This window comes from Aotus nancymaae, unplaced genomic scaffold (assembly GCF_030222135.1).
Source record: "Aotus nancymaae isolate 86718 unplaced genomic scaffold, 86718_ANA_hifiasm-v0.15.2.pri h1tg000016l, whole genome shotgun sequence".
Lineage (NCBI taxonomy): Eukaryota > Metazoa > Chordata > Mammalia > Primates > Aotidae > Aotus > Aotus nancymaae.
In genome coordinates, this window is record NW_026988428.1 from 68,971,266 (window position 1) to 68,983,374 (window position 12,109).

General features: G+C 44.9%; 1 protein-coding gene across 1 annotated transcript in view; it reads right to left on the reverse strand.

The window, feature by feature from the left end:
• PRMT8 (protein arginine methyltransferase 8) overlaps window positions 1-12,109 on the reverse strand; it is a 95,967-nt gene that overhangs the window by 13,565 nt on the left and 70,293 nt on the right. Inside the window, exons 5-7 of the mRNA XM_012455896.2 lie at window positions 10,298-10,440; window positions 9,583-9,670; window positions 2,162-2,277 (exon numbers count right to left, since the gene is read on the reverse strand). Coding sequence (XP_012311319.2) covers window positions 2,162-2,277; window positions 9,583-9,670; window positions 10,298-10,440 — 347 coding nt within the window. The remainder of the gene's footprint in view (window positions 1-2,161; window positions 2,278-9,582; window positions 9,671-10,297; window positions 10,441-12,109) is intronic.

A 12,109-nucleotide genomic window follows, 5' to 3' on the forward strand; every position in this document is an offset into this window, starting at 1 on the left:
AAGCTGAGGCCATTACATGCAGAGGCCTAATGGTACATATCACTGCCACATGTCATTTTGGCAATTCAGTTGCACCAGTAGACATCTGCCTATTCTACATTTACAGAAGTGCCTTGCACTATGGTTGAGCTTCTTGCTGGGGGCATACTTTCCTTGTTCTTGTTTGGGATGCCAAGGAGGAGGAAGAGCCTTGAGGGACAGAGGACAGAGGAATTGGTAGGAAGAAACAGAAGGACACATTTGTTCTGGGTCCAATGAATCCTACCTGGACCCAGAAAAGGCTGAATGAAGTAGTGAGGCCCCTGTGAATGGAGAGTCTGAGGCTTAGATTCAAAGCCACACCTCTCAGGCAGGATGTTACTGAAGAGAGGGGCATCTGATGGATCTGATGAGGTCCATTCTAGTTTTATTTGCCCTGTGAGGTCCCTTCTAAAGGCCACAGTGATACTCCATCCCAACGGGTGCAGTTCTTCCTAGCAAGGCTTGTGTCCCGGGACAAAGGACAGTTCTCATGTGGGCAGAGCAGCAGTTGTATCGGTCTTTCCAAAACTTCCCCTGATTCCCGGTAGCCCTGAACTCCTCTCCCTTCATCCTGCTATAAATATTCCAGTCGCCTGCCCTGATACTTTCAGAAAAAGAGTGATGCATGCAGGAGCATAGTAGGCCAGCATATTAGCAAGATGAGAGTCAAGTGGGCTGATTTTTAAATTTAAAATTAGCCTGGGCCAGGTGTGGTGGCACGTGCCTGTCATCCAAGCCCTTGGGAAGCCAAGTGGGTGGATCACTTAAGCCCAGGAGTTTGAGACCAGCTGGGCCAAACCCCATCACTACCGAGAAAAAAAAAAAAAAGTTAGCCATGCCTGGTGGCACGCAGCTGTAGTTCCAGCTACTCAGGAGGCTAAGGTAGGAGGATCACCCGAGCCTCAGGCTGCAGTGAGCCATGATCACACCACTGCACTTCAACCTGGGTGACAGAGAGAGACCCTGTCTCAATACAACAACAAAAACAACAACAGCAAATAGCTTGAGCTACACGAAACTGTTCATTCAGTCGAGGCTGCAGTGAGCTGTGATTGTACCACTGCACTCCAGTCTGGGTGATAAAGTGAGATCCTGTCTCAAAAAAAAAAAAAAATTGGCTTGCACCATGTGAAACTGATGTCTCTTTTTATTTTGAGAAACAGTCAAATATCAATAGTTTTATATTGTTCAACATAATATACTAGCATATATAATGCAAATGCATACAAAAAGGAGTAGAAGAGGCAGCCCAGCCTGTGAACAGTGGTTACCTCTGGAGGAGGATGGGGCTGGAGGGAGGCAGGGGGCACCTTTCACCTTTACTCTGTCTAAGTGGACATGTTTGAATTTTTAATAATAAGAATGTACTAGGGATTGGTGTGGAAAAGATGCTGACCATTGTTCTTCATCTGCACTTCATAAGGAAACCTTGGGAAAAGGTGTTTAGAGCAGCAGTGTCTAATCTTTTGGCTACCCTGGATCACATTGGAAGAAAGAGAATTGTCTTGGGCCACACATAAACTACACTAACGATAGCTAATGAGCTAAAAAAAATTACAAAAAAGTCTCATAATATTTTAGGTTTACGAATTTGTGTTGGGTTGCATTCAAAGTCATCCTGGACCGCATGTGGCCCAGAGGACGCGAGTTGGACAAGCTTGGTTTAGAGCAGGTACAAACACGGATGCTTAGGAAGGGGCAGCTGGAAGCTCTATCTGGCAGGCTACCAGGGCAGAGGTGTGCTTGGAGGCCGGAGCATGATGATGATGACACAGCATATTGAGGGCCCGGATTCTTTCCTAAGAGAGATGTCTACCTCTGAATGGACCAACAGCCCCAAACCTGAGCACGCTCTCCTCCGATGCCCTTCCCCTCTCTGCACCCCCACCCTTCCACACACCACCAGGACCCCTGTGCTGGGCCCCTCCCTCATCCGTGCCACCATGGACCCACTCTCTCAGTGGCTGTGTCCAGGCAGACTGTCAGCTTTTGATTTGTGCTTACGGAGCACCGCAGGCTCTGGCCAAGGAGGCCTTGCCTCACCAGGTGGGGCTGTGCAGGAGCCGGTGCTGTCTGGACTCCAGGGTGGCACAGTGGGGCTCCCAGCACACCCAGCTCCGCCCCGGATGAGTGTCCAGACCTTTATTAAACAGGCATTGGTCACCACTTGCTTTGGATCCACGATGTCCACTAGAGGCTCCTTCATGGCCACGTCCCGGATGCAGGTCATGTCAAAGCCATAGACATTCTCCCACCCTGTGGGAGCAGAGCAAGACATGAAGGCTGTCGCAGGACCCCCAGAAGCTTACCCGACCCTCCTGAGTCCTAGAGCGCAGAATGCCTGAGGGCTGGGTGGCAGCTGGCATTCCCTGCATGGAAATAGAGGCAAAACTGCTCCACTGGGGGCACTTTGTGATGTGCCAAATGCTCACTCCCATTTCCCATTTCTACCTCTGGAAAAGGTAAGTCCCACTTTGTCCTTAGGTAAACTAGAGCTCAGAGAGGCTGGGACACTGCTCCAAGCTCCCACAGTTACAGTGAAGCAAGGCAAAGACTAGAACCCAGGCTAGCTGACTCTTCCTTCCTGACCCCTCCCCAGCCCGGCAGCATCTCCTATGAACTCCCTTACCTGCCTTCTATGTTCCTATTCTTATGCTGGCTCAAGCTGTTCTCCGCACCTAGAAGACCCATCTCTCTCCCTTTTCCTGTCCCCATCCAGTGAAGCTTTAATTCAGCACAGAGAATAATGGGCTCTTGAAGTGAAATCGATGACAGTTTAAATCCCAGCACCACCACTTACTGGTCAGCCTTTGTACAAATGACCTAACCTCTCTGGACCTCAGTTTTCTCACCTGGATGGGCCCAGGAGCATCTCTGCCTTCCTCGTATGCAAAAATGTACTCACTAAGGATCTACTCATTAGAAATTACCCCCAAGTGGACCACAAACCCTCTCAACCATGCTCCTTGTCCTCTTTGGGCTACTTGTAAGATACTTTGTTTGGGAGGAAGAAAGATTTAAGGGTTGGTGAGAAATTAGTTCAAGTCTGTTGGTTACACAGCATATTGAGTAACCAATTCAAGATCACCCTTAAATATGGTAATCATTGCTATCTTTTTTTTTTTCTTGAGACAGAGTTGGGCTCCGTTGCCCAGGCTGGAGTGCAGTGGCCCAATCTCAGCTCACTGTAACCTCCGTCTCCTGGGTTCAAGCAATTTTCCTGCCTCAGCCTCCCAAGTAGCTGAAACTACAGGTGCTTGCCACCACACCTGGCTAAGTTTTGTATTTTTAGTAGAGACAGGGTTTCACCATGTTGGCCAGGCTGGTCTCGAACTCCTGACCTCAGGTGATTCACCCGTCTCAGCCTCCCAAAGTGCTGGGATTACAGTCATGAGTCACCATGCCCTGCCAATAATTGCTATCATTGACTGATCATTCAGTCCAGGCCAGACTTTTCATTTAATCTACCCGGCAACCCCATTCTATGCTACAGATGAGAAAACCATGGCTGGGAGAAGTTGGCATCTGGCTCACACATAATAACTGGCCCGTGATCACACATCAGGGAAATGGTGGGACAAAGGCTGAAGCCCAGCCTGTCCCCAAATCCTTCACCTGCCATGGCCCAGCTGTGACAGCAGCCAGGAATGCAAGTTTTCTCTCCCTGCAATGCAGAGAGGATGACCTTAGCAGACTCTTTAGTTTCTGGGCACCTCAATCTCATTCACCTATTTTTTCAGATGGGTTTCAAAATGCCTTGAAGTAGAAATGCTTTTCTCTAAAATCTTACAGGATTAAATTTTATTTTAAAACATTCAGCAAACAAATGGGACCTTAGGGAATATATGTCCCCGTGTGTGTTTTGGAGAGTGGGCGTGTGTGGCAGGAGATGTGAATGGTCAGTGACAGCTTTGCTCCTTTGACTCTGATTCTTTTCTAAGGCACACAAAGAGCTTCTTTCTTGGGAAAAGAAGGCAGAGAAAGTAATCCCAGAGGATGAGTGCTTATGAAATTCTGGTTTGAGGATAAGACGCCCATCGTATCCCATTAAACCACCTGAGGCTGTGCCAAACTCCCAATTGAAACCTACTCTAGGGGGAGGAGGCTGCTTAGTTCACAGCAGGGCAGGTTTCAGAGAAGACTCCCGTCTAGAATGTGGAAACAGCTATCACCCTCTCCCCAGATAAAACATACACACTAAAACATGTTGCCTTCTGGGTCTTCCTCAAGAGACTTGCAGCTGTGCTCCTGCTCTTTCCTCCCTGGACCCCGCCTGGAGTTCGAGTTCGCTGCTAGTGCTAGACAAAGGCTTGAGAGTCAATGTGTGTAATGGTTAAACGCCTAGGCTTTGGAGTTTAAATCTGAGCTCCGCCACTTATTTGCTGGGGAATCTTAAGCAAGAATGTAACCTTTCTGAGCCTTGGTTTCTAAGGATTTTTTAAAATGGAAATGATATAATGACGGTGATCCCACAAGAGTGTTATGAGGATTAAATGTGATAATATATGTAACGTGCATTAGACAGTGCCTGGCACACAGAAAGCACTTGATACATAACAGTGGTTATCACTATGTGGTTTGAGTTCTGGCTTGGCTGCCATGCAAGCTGTGTGGCCATGTGCAAATCAGTCCTTTTCTCTGAGCTTACTTATAAAGTAAGGATTTTGGTTCAGCGGTTCTGAGTTCTAGAATCACTTGGAACCGTTTTTAAAATGCAGACTCCTGGGCCCACAGCAGACCTACTGAATCAGAATCTCCAGATTTGAGACCCAGGGAGCTGGAGTTTTACAAATCTATACAGACAATTTCAACCAGTTTGGAAACCTTTGGGGTACATGCTATTTAGTGTCTTCAAATCCCAAAATGGTGATCTTAATGTCTCACGGTCTTTGTGAAGCCTTCTCTAAACGCTCCTGACCACACCACCCCTCCTGCCTCCTCAGCACCCACAGTACAGCATTTGGCACAGAATGGGCCCACCGATAATGCTTCTTGAATTGAGATTCATTCCCAAAAATTTAATGCCTGCACTGCTCTGCAATACCTGGTGTTTTAGTTACCTTTATATGGGTTAATTCAGGTCTTATTTCCTCAGCTGGGCTGCCCCAACTTCAGAGCACAGATCACCGAAGGCGTTAGATTTTTTCCTCCTCTCTGCTGGCCATTTATTTCCCACTAACCCTTTTTACCAGAAGTGGAGCAGAGATGGAGTAGGATAGAAATCAATCATATTAATTATTTGTTGCAATTGTATATTGTTTGCTAAATGAGTGTATGCGGGGTAAGAGCTATTGGTCATCACAAAATATGATTATTATCTAGAAATCAGGGAGGCCTGTGAAGCTTTTGTTAGTGGGTGAAAATAGACTCCTGAAAAGAACTGTACTATGGTGTATGTAATTAAAGCAACGACAAAGCCCAAACCTACTATTACTACAGACTAGATTGACTCACACCCTTATTCTAATAGCCCGGCAGAGCCAACACTGTTTTCTGGGCATAGATGTGATTAACCTGTCTCTACTGGTCCTTTATGTGCAATGTCCAGCATTAATGAAAAATTATAAGACACATAAAAAAAGGAAAAAATGTGACCTATCATCATAAGAACAAAAGTCATAAAACCAAAGTTAGAGATGCTCAGATGTTAGAATTATCCAACAAGACTTTAGAGTATCTATACTAAGTATGTTAAAGAAGCTAGTGGAAAAGCAGGATGACGTGCATGAATGGATGGAGAATTTCATTAGTAAGACAGAAACTTTTTTAAAAAGCCAATGGAAATGCTAGAAATTAAATTAATGATATAAGAAAAAAAGATTTTTAAAAATGAACTTGTTAACAGAATGAATATATCAGGAAATAATCAATAAAGTTGACAACCGGGCAATAAAAATGATCCAAACTTAAACACAAAGAGAAAAAAAGAGTGAAAAAAATAGAGGATCCAAGCTCCATGGGACAATAGCAAACAATATCTCATATAATGGGAGCTCCTGAAGAAGGGGAGAAAGAGAATCAGGCAGAAAAAAATATTTGTAGAGATACTGGCTGAAATTTTTCTAAACTAATGAAACAATCAATCCACAGATCCAAGAATTCTATATGATCCCAAGCAGGATAAATAAAAACACACCTAGACACATCAGAGCCAAACTGCAGAAAATCAATAAAGAGAGATATCTCAAAGCAGCCTGAGGAAAAAAAAATTAAGTACCAGGGGAGAAATGTGACCTCTGATTGGAGAGAGTTATAGCTACAATCTCCCTCACCACCCTGGCCCCAACCATTTGAGTTTCCCTGATGAGGCTAATGGGACTGCCTCAGAATAAGGTTAGAGAAAAATATAACAAGGGCAACCAGATGCTACTTACAGATTCTCCTCTGTGCAAAAGGGAAAATGTTTACAATAGATTGACATATTTTAGGCTCTCGGGAACAAAGTGGAATCCTTTCATAAAATGGGCTAGAGCCAGAGGAAACTCTGGATGTCATGAGTGGAAGTGAAGCCCACAGACAGCAGCTGAGCCATCCAAGCGGGCTGTGCTTCAATCATGAATCTATAAGCCCTGCCACCTCTGCATGAGGTCTTTCTTTCAGTCTTCTCATCAGCCAAGAAACTGGTGTCCATCTCTCTCATTCTCAGCAGGGTGTAGATTCATGCATTGGGTGCAATTCATGTATTGTGCATGAAATTGAATAAAATATCCACCAAGTTTCCTTCCATTTTTTAAATTCTGTGAATCTCCTTTATAGCAGAAAATGTTTGTAAAATGACTTCTCCTCTCTAAGAGTTAAATACTACACCTTGCACATCCCTCTGCTGGTTTACTTTTATTCTCTCATTTATTCATTCATTCATTCATTCATTCAACAAAATTATGTATTGTGAGCTTAGCATATGCCAGACATTGGTCTCTCTCTATGTGGTCCATATTCATTGGTGAGCAAATGGAGGACAGGTTCTACATTGCACTCATTCTTGCATTCCCATGTTGCTGCATGTGGTTGAGAAAGAAAAGAAGAAGAAAGGAGGGAAGGAAAGAGAAGGGGAGGGAAGGAAAGAAGAGGAAAGGAAAGGAGAGGAAAGGAAAGAAAGGTTTCCCTCTAACAATTTACTTTCTGAAACGGCTGAGCATGTCTCACTCTCCTGCCTCACTTCAAAATTTTTCCTTCTTAGCTGGTTCTTGAGCCAATGGAAAATTGCTTACGGTTGTTGCCTCAGCAACCAGCAACCTTTATGGTTTACTTCTGATTTAGAACTCATAGTAACAAAAATCTCCATTTATTTGAAATGAATTTCTGCATGGGCTTGCTTCCTTTACTAAAAAAATAGATTATTTTAAAAATGTAAATAGAAAACAATATTTTAAATAAATTTTAAGTGTCTGTTTATTAGTGTTCTTTTGGGGTGGGGAGGAGATTGGGGTATTTTTCACAGCCACTCTAGAGCAGGCACAAGAAAAAAATGGGGTTGACTTTCAGATTTTTTTCCTTTTCCAGAAGCTATGAACACTGCACTGAGAATCAAAGAAATAAATCACATGACCTCCTGTCTGGGGCCAGTGCCCTAGGAGCCTCTCCCGGCCCCAAGCTGGCTCATTGCAATGTGCAGTCCTGCAGAGGTTCCCAAACACAGGTATCTTTGTTGCGGAAACCATGAGGAAGTTTCTTAAAGAGGTGTGCCTTGGGTTGGAGCTCAATAAATATGTAAGTGAATGTGAGAGAGAAGAATGTACTTAGAAGTTTTCCTCCTCAAAACACTATTCAGTACAATTGCACAGCAAGAACTCCAAAATGCAGCTCCAGGGAAAAATGTGTCCTATTTATACATGCATTTGATCAACACTCACTGTTGAGTTGTGTCTGCAATCTTCTATGAGAGTACATCTGTCCTAGATTCTGAGCCACCAGGGGCTTGGCACTCAGGCTCACTTGTCAGAGCCAGGGGCAAAAAGGGGCTTAGCTACACAGTCAGAGACTAGATCCCATCTAGTCCCATTATAGGACCAAGAACTGTCATGTCCTTTAATATACATCATCTCCCTTAATCCTCATGACAAGTCTGTGGGATTGAGAAGATTATCCCTTAACTGAGGCTCAAAGATATTAGACAATTTGCTCAAGGTTACACAGTTAGGAAATGACAAAGACAAGATTTAAACCCAGGGCTGGCGGCGTGCAAAGCAGTTAACCTGGGGCCCCCTACCTCTCACTGTCCTCATTTGGTATTTTGCCTCCTTCCCCCAGGAGGTCAAATAGTAGAAATCACACCAGATTGGCTGGAGGCAGACAGCAACCAGAGAGGGTTTCCAGGGCACAGAGCTTCAAACAGCTGTCCCATTTTTGTCTTCTTCTGAACCTGGCTCTGAACTTCACACTTTGATTTTATGTTTCCAGAAGGGCATGAACCCACACAAATACACACATTCCATAGCAGAGTCCAGCCTAGTTTTCATCAGTGCCACTAACAACGATTAGATGATAATTGTTTAAATCCACGGAGCTTCCATTTGTTGAACTGTGGATGGAGTCTTAGCCCCTTGCGGAAGGAGGCATTTATTCTTCTATTCAATCTGTGAACTACTCCACAGTCATCTTGCCAAGTAGAAATGGACCACCTTTTTGAGGCAGGAACCCCAGATGTGCCCAGTCTGATGGATAGGTTGGAGCTTCTGCCTCTTGCTTTAATTTGGATGTTTGGGTGCTTGTCTGTTTGAGGGGTTCTTTGCTCCTTTGTTGTATTTGGTTCTGGTTGAGGAGACACAGCCATGTTCAACTTTACAAAAACATGTTTGGTATAATCTCGTTAAATATCAGGCCTGTGTCACAGAGAAGTGTTACCCTTTATGAGAAAGAGGATAACAGCACTTTCAGACCAGGTAAAACATGGGAGAGGCTTTTTGGCTTTATTGTTCTAGGAGAACCACACACTCTGAGCTGATAAGGCATTAAGAACACACATTTAGGTAGGAGCCCCTGCCTTATGCACACATGCACATGTGCACTTGCCTTTGTTTCATTGTTCAAAGCAAAATCTCCACTCCTTCCCACCCCTTCTGCTATCTATTCCTCAAAGGAACCTCAAAGAATATGTATTTGGATGTGAAGAAGAATCAATATTATTTTGATAAGTTTGAGTGGAATGAAGGCAGGATGCAAAATAACTGGTCTGGCTAGAGATCTGCCACTTCTGACACCTGCGGTGGACTTTTGGACGAACTGAATCTTGACAGGTTTCAAGCTACTTGCCCTGCTGTTCTCTGCAAAAACTCAGCCTCTGCTATCTCAGTTCAGTTTTTAATTCACATTGCATTCATCCTTTCACCCCAGGACATTTCCCTTATACAACCAAATGACTTATTGTCTCTCTGTAGACCTCTCATCCTTGGGACCAGATAGAAATATCTAGAGAGAAGACTCCAGGAAGGGCCCCAGGTAGGCTCCTCCCCAGGACAACAATGGTGTTCATGTCACTGCCTGCTCATCTTGGGCCCACTGAAGTGCCTCCCACCCCAGCTGTGGAGTGGAAGTCCGCCAGAGAAGCAAGAGGGGACTTACAGTGGATTTTGAAGTCCTTGTACTGTCTGTCTTCAATCGCTACCACGTACAAAGCTGCCCGGTCTGGAAACATAAGCCCTCCAGGTTTCTGTTGATGAATTGTGGGGAAATGGGTCTCGTAATCTATTCACCTGACAAAGACATCACATTTTGAACTGCACATAGAGTCACCAGACAAGCACCCCCTTGCCAGCATCTCTCATGCAGTGGACTGTCACCTTGTCTGGGGTCAGGGTTAGGACAGCAGTGCTCAATTTTTGTTTTGGAGCAAGGAGAATTTAAGGGACCTAGGTGGAGTCAATAGGACCAATGAAAGGGGTGAAGGTAAATCCAATGAGGAGCAGTGAGGGATGTTATGACTTTGACCCGGAGAAGCCTAGATGAATAGCACACTCGGCTCTGGCAGCCATGCAAGTCCTAACTACTCGTTGACCAAAATGGCCTTTTAACTTGACAAGAGAGAATGGATGCCTATTATTACAAAAGAGGCTGAGGTGAGACCTACAGAAGTCCACTCTGATGGTTACACATGTTGGACCCAGGGCGACCATTCCATTCCCTGATGCAGATCTGCTCTCAAGAGAGGGGCCTGGGGCAGTGACCTCCTAGCCTCAGTCCTCTCTGAAGTCCTTGTATTCCTCCTAGGCTGCAGGCCTTGGGTAGAGCAGCAGGACAGCTGGCCGACCAATGTAGGGACAGCATGCAGGACACTTACCAGCCACTTGTCCCTGGCAAAGATCACCGTGTTGAGCATGGACTCATAGAACAGACAGTAGCCCATCCACTCGCTGATGATGATGTCCACCTTCTCCACAGGCAGCTCCACCTCTTCCACTTTACCCTTAAATATGGTGATGACTGGAAAATAAGAACCCCAGGGCCATGCTTTGCAGGGACCCCACCCGGGAACCACAAGCACCTCAGTTCAAGGTCAGATCTCCAGGTTTCAGCCCTGTTCCAATCCTACTTTTAGGATGTGACGTAGCCCACCCTTCGCCACGCTAGTTTATACCAACATAATTGAAAACTACCTGCATGTTTCCCCGTAAAAGAAACTGAGTCATGACTATGTGCCTGGTACAGCGCTAAGCCCATTATAGTCACGTTATCACATCATCCTTCCAACAACCCTATGAGGTAAGTGTATTACAGTTGACCCATGAACAACATGGGTTTGAACTGCACAGGTTCACTAATATACAGATTCTTTTTAATTTAGACCAAGTGTGCCTGCCCCCCCTTCTACCTCACCAGCCTTGTCAACCTCTGCCACCCCTGAGACAGCAAGGAAAGCCCTTCCTCTCCCTCCTCCTCAGCCTATTCCATGTGAAGGCAATGAGGACAGAGACCCTCAAGCTGACCCATTTCCACTCAATGAGTAGTGAATATATTTCCTCTTTCTTAAGATTTTCTAAACAGTTTTCTTTTCTCTGGCTTACTTTATAGTAAGAATATAGTATATAATACATATACAAAATATGTGTTAATTGACTATGTTATCAGCAAGACTGCTGGTCAACAGTAGGCTGATAGTAGCTAAGTTTTGTGGGAGTCAGAAATTACGCTTGGATTTTCACCTGTGTGGGGGATTGGCACCCCTCACCCCTGTGTTGTTCGGGGTCAACTGTTAACTTTTGTTTACAACTAAGGAAACCAAGGCTTAGAGAGGTTGAGTAGCAACAGTGGAAACAGAGCCCAGATCTGATATGACACGATTCTAAAACTCTTCTCAAGGCCCCCACCCTATTTTAGGTAACAGTGACAATTCAGACCCAAAGAAAGCATAGATGCCTCTTCTACTGCCTTTGCATCTGTTCACAGCCAGGCTCAGTACCAAATGGGTGCCCTTCCAGTGTTTGTGAGGGAGGCAATTGATGTTTTGGTGAGAGCATGGGTTCTGCAGTCAGGGAAACCTAGGTTTAAGTGCCAGATCGTCTCACTATTAGCTGTATGACTTTAGACAAGTTACCTGACCTAACTAAACTCCAATTCCCAAGTGAACAGCCAGGAAAAGCAATATCTATTTAGAGGGTGATTGTATTGATCAAATGAAACGACACATGTGAAGGGCCAGGCCCATAGTTGAAGCTCAACAGAAGGTAGAAATCATCTGACATATTCCTGCTTGTTGACCCACAGATGGAGAGGGGAAGGGGATAGGGCCAGGGTCAAAGCCCCGTCCCCAGTGGCTTCTGCTTATGAGTCACCTCCAAGACCTGTGGTTTCCTCTGTGGCAGGAGACACTTCTTAGTTGAGTTTTTGATCAACTAACACAGACATACACATAATTTTGGAGTCTCTTTTTGTACTTGTTGCTGTAAAGATCTGAGCAAGCTAGTTTAGATACCACTGTTAAATTGGTAGGCTGATGTACTGGTTGGCTGGTTCTTTCTGAACATTTCCTTGGAAAGGTTAAGTATATTCATCCTCTGAAACTCTCATTCTGTAACATCCTCTGAAGAAAATCACACAATGCCTGAGCTTGCTGGGAAAAATGAACAATGGCCTGTACTGACGAGTAAAAATC